General features: G+C 45.9%; 1 protein-coding gene across 1 annotated transcript in view; it reads left to right on the top strand.

Annotated features, from left to right (window-relative positions):
* Positions 1-607: 607 nt before the first annotated feature.
* Positions 608-18,313, top strand: part of Cd101 (CD101 molecule) — a 38,732-nt gene continuing 21,026 nt past the window's right edge. The window contains exons 1-4 of the mRNA XM_051165787.1: positions 608-740; positions 11,154-11,534; positions 12,720-13,136; positions 14,766-15,152. Of these exons, the coding sequence (XP_051021744.1) occupies positions 698-740; positions 11,154-11,534; positions 12,720-13,136; positions 14,766-15,152 (1,228 nt within the window). The 5' untranslated portion in view covers positions 608-697. The remainder of the gene's footprint in view (positions 741-11,153; positions 11,535-12,719; positions 13,137-14,765; positions 15,153-18,313) is intronic.

Below are 18,313 nucleotides of genomic sequence, written 5' to 3'. Positions count from 1 at the left end.
GATCTAGAAGACTCAGTTTTTCTGGATTCAGCAGCATGTAGGCACACTTATCCTATCCTTGATTTCCAGACCCACTGTGGGAAGATAAGAGTCACCTCAGAGATCTTCTGGTGCTGAGGATGGAGCTAATATTCATTGAATACTACTGTGGATCAAATGTGCTCTAAGTGCTTCACACCAATGAGCTTTTTTAGCTCTCTGTGGGGTATGTGTCATGAGTAGCTCCCCTTTACAGATGAGTGCTAGAAAAGGTTAGCGGTTCTAAAACCACACAGCTGCTAGCAGTGGAATCTGTCCCACGCCCCAGGCAACCTAACTCTGGAGCCTTCTGTCTTCACACCTCATGAGTTGGCATTTTCTGGGGGCCCCTCTCATGCTTCCTCCCTTGAGAGGGGAGCAGAACGATTCTCAGTTTTTGTTTAATTCAGTTTTTTTGAAATTTCTTCCTATTTAGCCAGGAGGACCCCCACTTCTGTGTGTGCTTACTTCACTGTGACAATAACTAGTTACTTCACACCCAATCTGAGTGACTAAGAATGTAGCCACCTTTGCTTCCTTCAAACCATCTCCGTCTCTCAGTGGGCTGAAAACCACACCATAGCTTCCTCTTCACCTTTGCTGTGACAGCACAGAATTTTGTCACTCGGATTCTGAGCAACTTCAGTGACAACTGCCCGGAAAGGTTGCGCCAGTCCAGATGGCATGCATCCTGTGTGTGGCATCTCTCTTTTTCTCTCTGAGTAAGTTTTATAGCGTTAATGTTTCTACCATCACAGGAGCTTGTCATCCAGAGGCTGCTGGGTGAGGGAGCAGGACAGTTGGGTCTTCACAGGGACAACTAGGTTATAGACTCCTGACTCTGTGCTAATCTTTTCCTTCTTGTTGACAGTTTTAAGCTTCCTCACATGTCTTTGTGATCTAGGGCAGTGGGAGACTTTGCTGTGTCCTGGACTCCTAATATCTTTTTTTTTTTTCAAGTTTGTCTGTCTTTGGGCTTTGCACATCCCTGGATTTAGCTCACCTTCGCTGGGCTGACCATCCTGTGGGAGAGGAAGAGGTTTTACTGCCACACAAAGAGGCCTCAAGGTTTGCCTGATGTGTAACTGGATGTGTGTGCCTTGTGGGTGTGACCAGGTGGAAGAAAAGGTGATGAGAACATTCTGAAGTTTAGGCCAAGCTAAAAGAAGGTTCTGGGCTTCACCTGAGAGGGGGTGGGGGGGGGGCACAGGGAGGGAAGGAGGGAAAGAGAGAGGAAGAGAAGAATCAGGATGAATAATTGGCTCTGCCAAAGGCTACATGAGGGCCTTCATCTGGCCCAGGGATATTGATACATGTTTGAACAAGGTAGAGGGAGGAAAATTTGGAAATAAAGGGAAGAAGCGATGAATTGAGCAAGGAATGAAATAGTTCCTTACCACATAGGGCAGGTACCGGAGATGCTGTGCGCCATATACAAAGGCCATCTTAGCAGAACGTAAAAGTGCACATTTTAAATACAAATGCATAGGCCTGTAGAGTAAACTGGCCATAGTGAAATATAGTTATCAAAATATTTTCAGTAGCCAGTGTGGTGGCATCTGTAATAACAGCACTCGGGAGTCTAAAGCAGAAGGTCAGCCTGAGTTATAAAGTAAGCTGAATCTAAACAATGTTTTTAAAAAATCAAAATATACCTATTTCCTCTTTTGTTTATGTGTTATATAACAAGATCTGGAGGAATATCTATTAACCACCAACATCACTGAAGGAAATACGACATTTGCATTGGCAATTAATAAAAATAAAGATGAAAGGGTTTATTTTTGTTTTTGTTTTTGTTTTTTCACTCTGGTTTAGGAACCCATGGATTCAAGTATAGAACTTTTGCTTCCAAGAGACTGGGTGGAGTTAGTGCAGAGCCCTGGAGAGCTGGGACGGGGGAGGAACTGAGCTAGGCTGTGCGTGGTCAGTGTGGCCAAGGCTGTGGCTTTTATAAGACGGTGGAAGGGAGCACAGCATTTGCACTGAGGGTGGCACTGGAGCAAGCGCTGTGGAGCTGAACCCAGATCACGTCTCAGAGGGCACATGGGGCCTGAGAAAGAGACAGGAAGCCTGCAGAGGGGTGCAGGCATTGATGAACAGGTGCCTGCGTCGGGGAGTCCTACATGGACTGCTGTGTCTCTGACCCTGACCGGGTGCGCACGCTTTGTGTGTGTTTGCCTTGTATGGGAATGAAATGGGTTTACATTGCACAGTGATGCAGAAAGTTGCACTTCTTGATCTTCTTATCATTATCGTTTAGTTTTCAGTTGTCCATTTGTTTTTGATAAGCAGGATGAAAGGTCTAGAGGAAGGATCATAACAGTAAAAATTCAAAATGGAGCCGGGTGTGGTGGCACACGCCTTTAATCCCAGCACTCTGGAGGCAGAGGCAGGTGGATCGCTGTGAGTTCAAGGCCAGCCTGGTCTACAAAGTGAGTCCAGGACAGCCAAGGCTACACAGAGAAACCCTGTCTCAAGAAACAAAAACAAAACCAACAACAACAACAATTCAAAATGGAGAGGAAGACGTTCTTCCCAGCCCACTTCCACGGTTGCCTGACCCCAGTTCTACATTAGACTTTGACTCATACTGAGTTCTAATTTTGCATGGATTCACAGGTCTTCCACGAGACATACATAAATCCAGAAGAAACTTGAAGCCTGCTGTGTCTCATTATGATTATTGAGAGAAAATGCAGGAAATGAATGATGATAAAGTGATCAGTCACATTGTTTGGCAAATCTATTCTTTGTCCCAACTTCACTGTGTGATTTTGGAATGTGGGGACTAAGTCTCCAGGACCTAGCACCCACTCACCAAGCACTCTACCACTGAGCCACACTCAGCGCCCCAATTTATTATTTCTTTAGATTAAGTACTATTGTGTGTGTTGTACGTGGGCAATGCAGAGTCAGAGGACAGCTCTATGGACTCGGGTCTCGTCTGCTATTTCATGGGTTCTGGCAGTTGAACACAGATCATCAGGCTTGCTTAATAAACGCCTTTACCTGATGAGCCACCTTACCAGACCGGCGTGTTTATTTATTTAATTCTATTAGTCAGGAACACTAAGTAACAAATTAGAATGTGATTCTTGGAAGCTAATGCGATGGGTAAATGCTCTCCCAGACTTAGCTCCATCCATCAGCCTGACCAGATGCCAAACAGTTAAGGGGGCCATTAACACAAGAGGCCTTTGGAGAGGGGCTATTTTTGTGTTACTGAGATTATGTTTGTGGAAAAGCAGAAAACCATTCCACTTCATTCTGGATGGATGACGTCTCAGACCCCATATAGACCACAGAGCTTTTAATGTGTAAAGAAAGAACAATTGTTTGGTGTATTGGTCGTTCCCTATGTAGGTTTTATATAAGATAGAATTACTTAAATTTTTTAAAAATTTACTTATTTTTATTTTATATGCATTGGTGTTTTGCCTGCGTGTGTGTCTGTGGGTGTCAGATCTTGGAGTCATAGACAGTTACGGTCAGATCTTGGAGCTGCCATGTGGGTGCTGGGAATTGAACTCAGGTGCTCTGGAAGAGCAGCCAATGCTCTTAACCTCTTGAGCCATTCCTCCAGCGCCTACTTAAAACTCTTTTGCTTGGTTTTTTGTTTTGTTTTGTTTTGTCTGTCTGTTGAGTTGATTGCGGTTGTCTTTTTTGTTTGTTTGTTTTTGAGACAGGGTTTTTCTGTGTAGATGTAGCTGTCCTGGAACTTGCTCTGTAGACCAGACTGACTGAGCTCAGAGATCTGCCTACCCCTGTCTTCCAAATATACCACCACCCCGCCTTTCACTTGTTTTTTAGACAGAGTCTCACTACGTAGCCCTGGACGTGACTGTGTAGTGGCCTGAACGTTTATGTCCTCTCAGGAGTCACCTGTTAGAACTTCTACCTGAGAGTGATGGCATTAGGGGGATAGACCTTTTGAAAGGAGGTTGGCGGAAATGGTTAGTGAAGAGGTCCAGTTAGTCCCTGTCAATGTGTGAGGGCACAACTAGAAAGTATATGTATGAGAGTTGGGCTCCTGCTAGACACAAAGTCTACTAGTGCCTCGATCTTGGAATGTCTAGTCTCCAGGGCTTGTTTCTAAGGCACTGTCCCATTAAGATGATGATGATGATGATAATGAATTCTATCAACAGACTAAGACATAGACCTTTTCAGAAGTGAAAGAAGTATTGAGGTTTTATGGGTAATTATTTACCCATATTTATTTTTGCAGTTCTGGGGTTAAATTCAGGGCCTAGTGCATACTAGGCCAACATTCTGCCACTTAGCTACATCCCAGCCAGTATCTTTTCCCCCTTCCCCCTCGCCCTGAGATAGGATTTCTCTGTGTGACAGCCTGGATGTCCTAGACTCACTTTGTAAACCAGGCAGGCCCTGAACTCACAGGGATTTGCCTGTTTCTGCCTCCCTGAGTGCCTGCCACCACGCCTGGCCCAGCCAGTATCTTTGAGATAGAGGGGAAAAAAAAAAAATGGCTTCCAGAAGTCAATTGACAGGGATGACACATTGACGTGTCTAACTGTCATGATTACCTTCTCTGTGGGCTGTGTCAGGGTCGTTCTCTTCCTCCTAGAGAGGATGACACTTCAGGGACAGGCCATTGGTTTCTCTTTTAGTGGATAGATGACCAGGCTTTTTACACAGTGGCTTTCATTCTTGTGGTCCAGACTCTTCCTCCATTTGCCCGCTCTGGCTCCATCTGTCTTGTCCTCTTCATTGCTGCCTCTGCAAAGGCATCCTTATCCATCCCACTGCTCACTACTTGTCACTCAGTTATCTTTTCAGGCTGCTGGCCTCCTCCTGCCCCCTACAATGAAGTGGTTTGTGTGCCCTGCAGTCACTTCTTAGCCTCACACCCGCTGCTGCTTCTGCTCTACTGGAATTTCTTACAATGGCCTGCACAGCAATCTACCAGAAGGCTTCTCCTGGCCCCTGCCCTCCAGCAGCCCTCAGCAGTGCTGACCAGGCCTTTTCCTCTTCGAGCATTCTACAACCTTTGGTTTCCACTGTGTGGTGGCTGCCTTCCCACCCTCCTGCCTTCCCACCCTCCTGCCTTCCCTCCCTCCTGCCTTCCCTCCCTCCTGCCTTCCCTCCCTCCTGCCTTCCCACCCTCCTGCCTTCCCACCCTCCTGCCTTCCCTCCCTCCTGCCTTCCCACCCTCCTGCCTTCCCTCCCTCCTGCCTTCCCACCCTCCTGCCTTCCCACCCTCCTGCCTTCCCACCCTCCTGCCTTCCCACCCTCCTGCCTTCCCACCCTCCTGCCTTTCCCATTTTCCTATTCTCCATCTGTATGTTTCATCCCTGTTGATCTTCCTTCTCCTCCTCCTCCTCTTCCTCCTTCTCTTCCTCTTCTTCTTCTTTTTTCAAGACAGGGTTTCCCCTGTGTAGCCATGGTTGTCCTGGATTTACTTTGTAGACCAGGCTGGTCTCGAACTCATAGAGATCCACCTGCCTCTGCCTCCCCAAATGCTGGGAGATGTTCTCATTGGCCGTCTTCTTTAGACTCCATTGACACTCCTGAATAGTTCCATGGAAATGGGCCCAGTCTACATCTACAGCCCAGGCTCAGGGACTTGCCAGGGCAGTGAGAAACAGTGGGCGGGGCCGTAGAGTAGTTGAGCATGTGAAGGCATAGGTTCAAGTCTGGCTGAATCATTGCTGAATTTTGACATTGCTAAACACATGAATAATAGAATTTTTGAAAGGATTAAATTACAAGTGTTTTCCAAGTCTTTAAAGTCAAATGCACATATTTAAATATTTTCCCGAATGCTTTTTGGCTATCTTTCCTGTTTATTACAGAGCACTCAAACTCCCTGCCTCTAAAATTAAATGGGTTATCTTCTCGCCCACCCTGGAATACACAGTGGTAATTCTCACTGATAGCCCTTTTCCTGCCGAGTCCCATTAATCTTCCAGCTGATTTTTATCAGACTCAGGTATCTGATTTCCTCCGACTTCCTGTCGCTATACCGGATGTCCAGTGTCATCCCCACTACACTGAAGCATCCAGAACAGCAGCCTCAATGGACACTATGTCCACAATAGCTCTCAGGTTACAACCCCTTTCTTTGCGCTGCCATCACCTCTGTCCTGAGCTAGAAGTTACCTGATGCCTATACCCAATGTCTGATGTTCTCCACACAAGCGTCATGTTGCTTTTCCTAAAATCTTTCCGACCCTCTCAGCCAATTGCCTGTTGCCTAGTTAACTCCAAATATTAGCCACAGTAGTCAAATTCTTTATGCTCCTAGCCAGTCTTGTGCCCACCCATCGGTCTCACACCTCTTACCCACCAGTTAACCACTTCCTACTTCTGAGCAGATCTCTTCATTTTAACTCATGCCATCTTGTCATAAAGCTTCCTTCACCTAAAAGGCTCCGTCTCCACTTGGCCTGTAATCTTCCCAGTTCTCCAAAGTTCAATCCCAATGGCGTGTTCGTGGTAGTTAGTTTTTGTCACCTTGACTCCAATCCTGGATGTACCAGGGAGGAGGGATGACAGCTGGGGACATGTTTCCATCAGATTGCCCTGTAGGCATATCCATTGAGACTTGATTGCTAAGGTAAGAGGTCAGCCCACTGTGGGCAGTACCATCCCCAGGCAGGGGCACTGGGACTGTGTAAGAAAGTAACAGAACAGGAGCCTGGGGCAGAGCCATCAAGATGCATTTCTCCAGTCTGTTTCAGCTCCCACCTCCAGGGTCCTGCCTTGAGATCCCTCCTTCAGTGATGGACTGTGGGTTGTAAGTTCAATCAAGCACTCTCTTCTTCCCTCCAAATTGACTTTGGTCGTGGTGTTTGTCGCAGAAACAGAAGGAAACTGGGTTAGCATCCCTCCTACAAGCCCCACCTATTTCCTTCCCCCCAGCTGTGAAATCTCTTCAGATTCCTCTTCCAGGGCCGTTCATCTGCATCCTGCTCATGGAGGAGACGATTGCCATTCTAGCTGGCTGGCTCACTTATTACGGCTCAAGGTCAGAGATGACTCTGAACTCATCTATACATCTTAGTCTCTCAAGTATCAGAAAGACTCTAAGTGGCTGAATAAATATTTATTGACTTGGCAAATAAAGGGGGAAAATGAAGTGCTAGCTTGCACAATAGAAATGTTCTAATGCACACTTACTTCACAGAGAGGTGATGGGAAAATGTTGAAGAAGCGTTGCCACGCTGCCCACAATAAAAATAGCAATGTAACATGCCTTGATGGAAAAGGATTAATGGTACCTCAAATGTATATTTAAAAATGCCAGTTTACTTGCATATATGTTTGTCCATGTCTGTGTCTGTGTCTGTGCGTACATGCATGCATGTGTGTGTGTGTGTGTGTTGTGTGTGTATGTGTGTTGTGTGTGTGTGTGTGTGCGTGTGTGTGTGTGTGTATGCGCCTGTGGAGGCCAATGCCAGGTGCCTTTCTCAACCTCCCTCCATCTCTTTTTTTTTTTTTTTTTTTTTTTTTTGGCATTTAAAAAAATTAAAATATAATTATTATATCATTCCCCCTTTCTTTCCTCCTTCCAACCTCTCCTACATCCCCCCTTCTCAAATTTATGGCACCGTTTTCTTTGTCATCGTTACATGTATATATATAAATACAACCTGGTCAGTTCATTTAGTTTCACTTGTATGTATGGGAATTTATGGCTGACCACTTGATGCTGGATAACCAATTAGAGGGCTCATCCCTGGGGATGAATATTTCCCCTGCTCTCGGTAATCCTTAGTTACCAGTTCCTTGTCTATGAGTGGGGCCTGGAGAGATTCCCTTCTTCCGCATGAGTGTGTCTGTAGGGGTGGGTACTCCTTGGGTCTTGTGTATGCACTCATGTTGTTGAGGTATGGGTGAAACCATATTCCTGGGCCTCTTGCACTAACAGCGTTTCTGCCCCACCCCCACCCCCTTCTATGATGTTCCCTGAGTCTTAGCTGCAGAAGTTGTGTTGTAAATGTATCCGTTGGAGCTGGGGACTTTGCATTTAGACTGGGCTTTTCTGTAGTGTTCTCCTTTTGTTGCCAAGATAAGTTTATTTGATGAGGAGTGAGAGTTACACTTATCTGTAGATACAAGGATAAATATTTAGAATGTAATTAGGAGGGCTGGAGAGATGGGTTCAGCAGTTAAGAGCACTGTCTGCTCTTCCAGAGGTCCTAAGTTCAATTCCCAGCAACCACATGGTAGCCCACAGCTATCTATACTGGGATCTGATGCCCTCTTCTGGCATGCAGGGGTACATGCAGATAGAACACTCATGCATAAAATAAATGAATCTTAAAGAAAAATGAGTGTAGTTAGGAATTATTCTGGCTTAGTAAAAAAAGGCAGTAGTAGACTGTTCTGTGAGATCCATGACCTCACTGGCCCTGGGTGGTTGGCTACGTTTCCAGTACTAAGCATAAGTTCTTTCCTGTGTAGTAGGCCTCAAGTCCAATTAGGGAGCTGTTGGTTACCACCAAGGTATGAGTGCCAGTATTGCAGTCTTAGGATAGCTTGCCAAATTGGTCACAGTTAGGGATCCACCTTATATTTAGAAACAGGACCTGTCACTGTGCCTGGGACTCACTGGTTCAAATAGATGCAGTTGCCTACGGGCCCCAGGAGTCCTCCTGTCTCTGTGTCCCCAGCACTTGGATAACAGGTGCACCACTGTGTCCAGCTTTGCCTGGCTACTGGAGATCAAACTTAGGTTCTTATGCCTGCAGAACAGGCATTTTGTTGACTGAGACATCTCCTCAGTTCTAAAAAATAATCTCATGGTGAGATGTAGCATGTAAGAAAAAGTTAATAAAACATAAATGTGCAGTTTGACAAATAAGCAGAAAATAAAGCCTGTATAATCACTATACAGCTCAAGAAACATCATCAGCTCCCTAGAAGTGCTCACCCATCCTGCCCCGTACATCATTAGGACATAATCCCTCCCTCACATCACCTTCCTGATTCTCATAATAACCACTTCCTGAATTCTTTAAAGACTTTTTTGTTGTTGTTGTTGGTTTTCTGAGACAGGGTTTCTCTGTGTAGCCTTGGTTGCCCTAGACTCGCTTTATAGACCAGGCTGGCCTCGAACTCACAGCGCTCCGCCTGCCTCTGCCTCCTGAATGCTGAAATTAAAGGCATGCGCCACCACACTCAGCCTTAAAGACAATTTTTAACCCTCATACATCAACTAAACAATACAATGTGGCTTCGTCTATTTTTAATTATTTATTTTATTTTATATGCATTGATGTTTTACCTTTATGTATTTCTGTGTGAGGATGTTGGGTCTGCTGGGGCTAGAGTTGCAGGTAGTTGTGAGCCACAGTGTGGGTGCTGGGAATTGAACCCAGGTCCTCTAGAAAAACAATCAGTGCTCTTAAAAAGGATAGAATATTTTTGTAGATAGCCAAAGAGATTCAAAAGTATGCTATGTCTGATCATACATAATCCTATATGTTACTGCAAATCACTAAAGTTTTTATTTTTAATTTCCATATAAAATTTCACCTTCCAGTACACTACTATAGTGTGTCTGTTGTATTGTTGATGAACATGTGGTTTGTCCCTTGTTTGGGACGACCGTGAGAGGCACAGCTATAAATATTCCTTCACTCATAGCCTGGTACACAGTGCCCACATTTCACTTAGGTTGCCTTGCTGAGAATGGTTTAAACTTCTCTGTAGTCACTTTCTGGTAAGTAATAATTTAATTTTTTCTAATGTAGTCTAATTCCTATTTATAGATATTCAGCACAGAAAGCGTGATATAAATATATAACATTGAGATTTATGAATACTTAAATGTATTTTTAAATTATTACTGGAAATGTGTGTGGTTGGGTATTGATTAGCTTCTTGGCCAGTTTTAGTTGCGTGTATTCCGATGACATTTTTAAGTTTCGAGGTGATTTTATCTGCTAATCACAGACCCTGTTGTGGGGGAGGGCGGCATCTGTGATTTTAGATTGTTTCTATCTCCCCTCAGGAGCTCTGCACTGATTGTCCCTTGCTCCCCACAGACATCTCGTCTCCTTAACTCTTTGTCACGGCTCTCCTCTTCTGGCGCCTGTTTGAAGGAGTCTGTTTTGTCAGCTCCTGCATGCTGGCCATTGCTTTCAATGGAGTCTTCTGATGTCGCCTTGTCTTGCGCTTTGAGGGCTCCTGGGCCCTTGGAGAAGATCTTGGTCATGCCTGTGGCAATCATTGTCACTGGTCTCTGCTCTTTCAGAAACACTAAGCAAGCTCACTTTCAGGATTAATTGGAATAAACAAACTTGTATTAGCTTCTGGGGTTGGGGCGGGGGAAATGCTGAATTTAAAAAATTTCTCTATGGAAATGTTACCTTTTAACCACACTTTCTCCTTTAGACCTAATATTCTGCAGTTTCAGTGAGAAAGCATCATAGCTGAAAGCCACGGGTAAGAAAAGAATTGAACTCTTGAGCCTAGAACCTGGAGTTCATAAAGCATCCGTGTTCAGGTTTCAAAGGAGAGAGCCTTTCTAAGAAATAAGAAAAGAAAAGCCAGCAAAATGAGCAAAAGCAAATTAGGAGGGGGGGGGGAGCCCTTGCGGTAGAGACAGGAAGTGTTGCTACCATTTCCGGTGCTATCTTCATCTAGTCTTGCACCAGATACGGCTGAGAGCTACAAGTACCTGCAGCCAACCAGCAGGAAGGACTAAGGCGTGGGAGCCGGGGACCCCGCCTGCCTCGAAAGCCCTTCCGTGGGAGAGACTGTGTGTCTTGGAACTTAAGATTTGAGAAAGTTTATGCTGTTTTCCCATCAATATTGGAAAAGGCAAATGCTCAGATACTGTATTACCTTTCAAGTCCATCCATTCAGACGAGCTGCTGCTTTGTAGATGTGGCCTTGTGGTGCATAGTTGAAGCTAAACATTTCCAAGAGGAGACTGGGGTTGTGCAGGCTTCGGTAACAGAGGGACAGTGGCCTAACTACTGGCCATTCCACTGCCGCCATCTAGCCTAAGGAAGGTGGTGAAGATGTGAGGTGATTACAGATAGTAACCTGCAGTCTCATTTACCAGGATGGCAGTATAGAGACCCGTACAGTGTGGTACCCCAGGATTTAGAAAGCTCATCTATTTTTATCCCCCCTCTCTTTCTCCTACTTGCAAGCTAAGCTCAGCACGGGCCAGAGGGAAGTAAAAATTCAAGAAGGACCTCTGTACAGAGCCGAAGGTTACCCTGTCAGCATCGGCTGCAACGTGAGTGGCTATCAGGGACCTTCCACACAGGATTTCCAGTGGTCTGTTTACCTGCCAACTGCTCCGACCAAGGAAGTCCAGATCATCAGTACGAAGGATGAGGGCTTCTCCTACGCAGTGTACGGCCCAAGGGTGCGAAGCAAGGAGATCTATGTGGAAAGGCTGCAGGGCGACTCGGTCCTGCTGCGCTTCTCAAAGGTCCAGATGAGGGACACTGGCGAGTACGAGTGTCACACACCCAACACGGATGCGAAGTACTTGGGAAGTTACAGCGCGAAGACAAATCTAACTGGTGAGCTATTCACTAGCCAGCCGCTTGGCAAGCCTGTCTCCTCCATCACAGTGTCCTGCCTAAGGAAAGGCATTCCGCTAGTCTCCCTACCTGCCCTGGGTAAAGTGCCAACCTACCACTCTGAGTATTTTGGAGACATGTTACAAGTAGGTGTCTCGTTTTTCCCAGTGACATATGCCACACAGACTGAGCCAGTGGGGGCGGGGCTTCCCAGCGCCCCACTCACAAGTTAGTAGTAGCAAATGCATGTCCTCTCACCCCCATATCATCTCGCAACCTGACAAGAGAGCTGGCACAAATATCATAGGTGGTGTCACCAACTACAGGGCGATTATTTTCCAGCCCATTTACCTACAGGGAGAGGATCAAATTCTTGCAACTGTCACTTGCCTGAAATATCTAGTTTTCTTTTGCAGTTTAGCAAACTCCTATATGAACTTCCGGATGCAGACCCCACATTACCTCCTCTGCAGAACCGTTTCGATCACCTCAGGGCGTAGCCCCAACTTGGTTCTTTTTAACGCCTGGTTCGTCCTATAATTACCAGCACTCACCCAGTTATGTCATAATCGACTGTTTATATGCATATTCCTCCACTATCCACTGAGCTTCCTGGGAACACTCAGCTTTTAGGGTAGTGTCTACAATAGTCACTGACTTGGTGCTGCCTTCCCATGAGCATAGACTGTGTGGTGTGGTTTACATTTAAGGAAGAGGGGAATAGTAAGGTCCTAAGCTAGCTATGAAATCTTTGGGAAAGATTGCATTTGGTCTCAGAATAACAAATTGCTTTACTTTAGAGCTCCATAATAGAAAAGGCAGATTAGGGTCGAAGGAGGGAAATGAAGTGATCCACTCAGGTGCATATAGTGAGATAGAAAATGGCTGAGGGCCAGAATCTAGTTCCTCCCACTGGTGGGTGGCTCGGTAGCTAACCAGATTCCAGCCTATGCAGATGAAGCAAAGCCAGGGTCCTCTATCACTGAGCCACTCGCTTTCCAACGTTCCCATCCCCCCTCAGCGATAGGTCAAGCCCACATTAGGAAAGCATATGGCCACGAAAGCAAAGTCAAAGGATGTGCCTTGTAGAGGCTCAGGCGCCATCTCTCCCCCCCCCCCCGCCCCCAGAAGATCGAAGGAGACAAACACGAACCAGTAAGATCATCACTGTTGTTTCGTTTTCAGTTATTCCTGACACCCTGACTGCCACCATGCCCTCCCAGACGCTCAGTAAGAAGGAAGGCGAGTCCTTGGAACTCACCTGTGAGGCAACCAGAGCCACAGCTCAACACACCCACCTGTCTCTCGCCTGGTACCTGATGGAGGAAGGAGGAGGGAGCCAAGCCACTGAGATCATCTCTCTCTCCAAGGATTTTATATTGACCCCTGGGCCCTCCTATGCAGATAGGTTCGCGGCCGGTGATGTGCGCCTGGACAAGCTTGGAGCCACTTTATTCAAGCTGTCCCTGGGCAGGCTCCAACCCTCAGATCAAGGCCAGGTGTTCTGTGAGGCCACAGAATGGATCCAGGATCCAGACGAAACGTGGACTTTGATCACAAGGAAGCAGACAGATCAAACAGCACTGAGGATCCAGCCAGCTGGTAATTATCTTCTCAGGAAATCTGTGTAGCCCCGCAATGAGGATGTAGGGATTTCTTTTCTTTTCAACCTTTTGTTGACTTTTTCTAGAAGGTAGATTAAAAGTTTAAGTCAATTTTGTTTTTGTCATCTGGAAAGCATAGCTAAGACGATTTTCCAGAATGTTACATTTTGGCTCTGTTCATGGGAGATTTTATATGGGACAAGAAATGTGAGGCAGTTAGGGATGCTATAAGCCAGCCATGGAAACGGTTTTATGACCATGTTAGTCAGGCCCTTTGTAAACACATTATCACCATTATTTAACTGTGGTCCAAATACTCACCCATAAGGCTTCTCACTTTAAAAACGAGAGACCAAAAATAAATAAATAAATAAATAAATAAATAAATAAATAAAATAAAATAAAAAATAAAAACGAGAGACCCCTAGCCAGGCATGGTAACGCACCCCTTTAATTCCAGCACTCGGGAGGCAGAGGCAGGTGGATCGCTGTGAGTTCCAGGCTGGCCTGGTCTACAAAGTGAGTCCAGAACAGTGAAGACTACACAGAGAAACCCCTGTCTGAAAAAACCAAAAAAAAAAAAAAAGCTAAGAAAAACCAAAACAATAAAAACAAGGGACCCCAGTAACAGACACACAGGGAGGTGCTGGTCCAAAGCCGAGTCTGCCTCTCTCCCAAGCCACCTACCATGGGCAGTGGGGCATCAAAGCAGCTATGGTAGTGTTATCATGGGTCTCATTCCTCTTGTGCTGAGATGGCCAGTACAGTGGGCTTTCTAAACATCTGCCTTGCTTTTGTTGCCCAGTTTCCAACATGAAGCCTCGCCCCTGTTGGTGGCGGGGTGCCCTTCCACCAGGTCCCATCTCTACATTGAAATGGTTCCACATCACATGATCCATTGGCATGTTTGTCAAAATCAGACAGAAAGGCCCAGCATTTCTGGTCTCTTTATATGCATTGGTTTAATAAGAGGGGCCTGCTAACAACGTGAGTGTCCACTGTGGGAAGCAATACCCCAGGGGTGGATCACTGACTTCATGTGATACCCAGCTCCACTGCACATTAGCCGGTGGCCCTCAAGTGTCCAGGATACGCTCAGTGGGTCCTACAAGGCCATATCACATGTACCTGGGGGTTAGGGAAATTCTACTGGGTGTTTCTCAAATGAGCAAAGTAAGAAGTAAAGGCTAGGGACTGCTGTTCAGAGAAAGAAGAAAATGCCCAACACATAGGGAGGCCCAGATTTATTCTCTGGCATGAAAATAAAATAGAAAACCAGAAGTCATAATTTACAGCACTTCAACATGCACGAAATACTTGACTTTTTTAATTAAGGAGGCCTGCCTAAGTAGACACTGGGCACATCTGTGTGTGTCTTTTACTTACTGGGACTGCTTTCAGAAAACCATGGATCCTGTCCTTTCTGGGTGACTAGAATAGTCAGGGACTTTGTAATTTTCTTTTCCTGTGGGGCTGTTTCGGAGTAGGGAACTTGCTACCACCACAGAACTGAAAGGCTACATGAAATGCAGCAATGGTGTCGTCATCACAGACAGCACCCTTCTTGTACTGAAAGGGGCCAGGTACGGTGGGCTTTCTAAACATCTACCTTGCTTTTGTTGGCCAGCAAGAGATTTTGAAGTGAGCGTCACAGCCAGTAGCTCACCAGATGAAGGAAAACCCTTGGAACTGGTTTGCCTGGTCACTGGTGGAGACGGTGACCCACAGCTTCAGAGCATTTGGTTCCTCAACGGGAAGGAAATTGCCCAGATTGATGCCAGTGGCGTCCTGCATCTGAAGAGAGACTACAGAGACAGAGCAAGCCGAGGACAGCTGCAGGTTTCAAAGTTAAGCGCCCAGACTTTCTCTCTTAAGATCTTCTCCGTGGGTCCAGAGGACTTAGGCGCCTACAGTTGCCAAGTGTCAGAGGTGGTGAGGACTCAGGCCGGCTCCTGGCAGGTACTTCAGAGAAAGCAGTCACTAGGCAACCAGGTGCAGCTGAAGGAGCCAGCAGGTACGTGACCTAGGGACAGCCATAGATGGTGCTGTCTTCAGACCTCCTCCCTGGGCAGTTTCGGAACACAGTGGTGTGGCGGGCGGGATCTTCCTTTAGAGTCTGGAGCCAGCTGGACCCTACTGGAAGGTGAAGCAAAGGCTGAGAAAACACCAAGACTAGCCTAGACATTTGGAGTACAGTTCTCTCAATTTCAATTCACTTGTCTGTCAAATGTAGCTGACCTTCAAGTCCCTTTCTCACCATCTTCCATTGTTTGCTCTTACTTGTTTTGGTTTTGTTATAATTTTTGTTTGTGAGGTTTTCTGTTTAATAAGGTCCTCTGACTTTGTGTGTTTGCACACATGTGTGTACATAAGCATATGCTTAGAAGTGCATGAATATGCTGTGCATGTGTGTGCCAGAGTGTGTGAATATTTCTGAGTGTGGATGGGCGGGGGGGGGGGGGGGGGGGGGAAGGGGGGGCCGGGGGACAGGGAGAGAGCAGAGACTCTTTTCCTGGGGAGCACACAGCTGAGTAAGCTGACCTTGAGTTGAGGCGGGGCAGCCATTTTTCAATTGTCCTCTGCTAATCTTGTTACGTTAACTTGCAATGGGTCATAATTCTGACTCATCCTGAGAAACGAAGGGACAAATGAAAGTAGACAGACTCCATTTTCTCTGCTTGTCCATAACACTGTGAGATGTGTGCTCAGCTGGCTCCGGGCATCGTTGTGAGAGAAAAACAGCGCAAGCCACTGCTGTCCGTCAAGGGCTCAGATTCTGGTCCTCAGTCTGGCGATGTGGATGGAATGGGATCATGGGAGCTCCACCCTCAGCAACGTATCAGTGCCACCTTGGGGGGACAGGATTGTATGAGGCCACCTCCCCCCCCCCCCCCGTGTGCTGTCCTTCCTGCTTCCTCTACCCCACAACCCCCACCCACCACCACAACTTTCTGCTCCAGCAGTAGCGTCTCCACCATGCCAATACCCCAATATTTGAATCCTTAAGCCACCAGACTTCTGAGCACCAGAAATGTCTTTAGGCATGGCCCAGCCTCCATTATTTTGTTCTTGAAAAACCAAAACAGACTCAGGACAGCCAGCCACTTAGTTCATTGTTGCTTTGTGAAGGCTGAGTGACTTTAAATATGTTCAGATAATCGATGCTTTATGTACAAAGTAAAAACAGATGCACACACAGCTAATATTAGAATCCTCTGGGCTGAGAGTTAAATTCAAAGTCTAGAATGAAAATTTGCTCAAAATCGAAAAAAATAAAAAAATAAAATAAAAATAAACTGAGCTAAAATGAAAGTTATTCTTGGCACACTATTTCCAAAGATAGATAGATACCCCTTTCGAGGTCTGCTTCCCTCTTCCCATTGGCTGGGGAGGAACATAGCAGAGCTCTGGATGAAAGGGGCAGACAGGAAGTGTGGTGCTGTTAGTTTCCACACTAAACATTTGGTGGAAGTTTCTAGGATTCAGGAAAAACAGTGTGGGCGGTTTACATATTGGCACAGAGCTTGCTAAATCTCTGATCTCCCTGGAGAAAATATCTAGAAACTCCTTAAACCTGGTGTGTGAGAATTTGTTCCCAGGAGCTCCAAAGGTGCTTCATGGAGTCTTGCTCCTGGCCCTACAGAGAGGGTTATCTTTCAAAGATAAAGAGATTTTTTTCCCCCCTCAGGCTGGAGTCCAAACTGGGCCTAACATGTAGCAATTGGAAAACTTATTAGCATATTTATTGAGGGCCTTGTCTCACATTCTGTTTTGAAAGTCAAGCTGCTATTTGAAATATGTGCAGACTTTATTGTCCCATGAATATTTTAAACAGAAGGGAACACCCACCATCACTGTGCCACACTTCTTACTTCTTACTATGAGGCTAATGAACACAGTGGCTTCGGGGAGTGATGCTAGTTGAAACTAATCACACTGGTCATGTTAACCCGGTGAGATTATGACTAGCCGTTTCCCTTCCCACTTTTAAACTTCAGGTTTAAAGCCATTTCTATATTAGAAACAACAACAACAACAAAACCCCCAGAAAGCATGATCATTGTCTCTGACGTCCAAAATGCTGACACAAGTTTGCTAATTTGCTCAACCTGTTTCTGAAGACTGCTCATCATCTGCCTTTGTTGAATGCCTGAAGCACGGCGGTGCGGGGTGGGATGGGGGATGGTAGGGAGGCTGGGGGGAATGTGGGGGATGGGGGTAGACTGGGGGGATCTCTCTCCTCCGTGGGGAAGAGCCATTTGCAGATTCATTTAGACCCTTTAGGTTCCTAATGCCTAGTCTGTTTTGTTCTTCTCTCTTGCTTTGAAACTCCCAGTGCCTCTCATTAAACCCTCAAGGTAATAACTAACCCCTTTTCAGTGCTCTCTGTACCCCAAGGCCTAAGCCCTGACTATGGCCTTTGTTCAGTCCTCTGAGCAAAGCAAAAAAAAAAAAAAAAAAAAAAAAAAAAAAAAAAAAGTGGATGCTATTATTACCTTCATTTTTTTTTCCTGGAAAGAAACACAAAGTCTCAGAGAAGTCAGCCTCTGGGTAGTGGTGTGCGTTGGCTGTACTTAGTGCTGGCCTGCCTTGGGACACGGGATCTCCTGACGTACCTACGTGGCCCCCAGAGCAGCCAGAATAGGACCTTGGCCAATAAGCATTTGTTGAATGACTGTGTTTCTCTACATCTTGAATTTCCCATCTGGAAGCCAGCTTTACATTTATAGATATACACGGTAATTTAAACATTAGAAGACTGCCACTTGCCAATGATAGATAGGCACCTGCATTTATAATATATGTGTATATAAATATAAATTTCTACAAAATTAGTTATTTTTAATTTTTTATTTAAATAATTTATTCAGATTACATCTCAATTGTTATCTTGTATCTTCTTGTTCCTCCCTCCTTCTTTCACCCTATTCCCCTCCCCTAGGCCTGTGACAGAAGGGGACCTCCTCCCCCACCATATGATCACAGCCTATCAGGTCTCATCCTGGTAGCCTGCTTCCCCTTCCTCTGAGTGCCACCAGGTCTCCCGACCAAGAGGAAGTGGTCAAATAGGGGACACCAGAGTTCATGTCAGAGTCAGTCCCTGCTCTCCACACAACTGTGGAGAATGTGCTGTCCATTGGCTAGATCTGAATAGGGGGTCTAGGTTTACTGCAA

The sequence above is a fragment of the Acomys russatus genome, chromosome 23 (assembly GCF_903995435.1).
Source record: "Acomys russatus chromosome 23, mAcoRus1.1, whole genome shotgun sequence".
Classification (NCBI taxonomy): domain Eukaryota; kingdom Metazoa; phylum Chordata; class Mammalia; order Rodentia; family Muridae; genus Acomys; species Acomys russatus.
The sequence above is the reverse complement of the archived record's forward strand: the minus strand, read 5'-3'. Positions and strand labels throughout refer to the sequence as shown.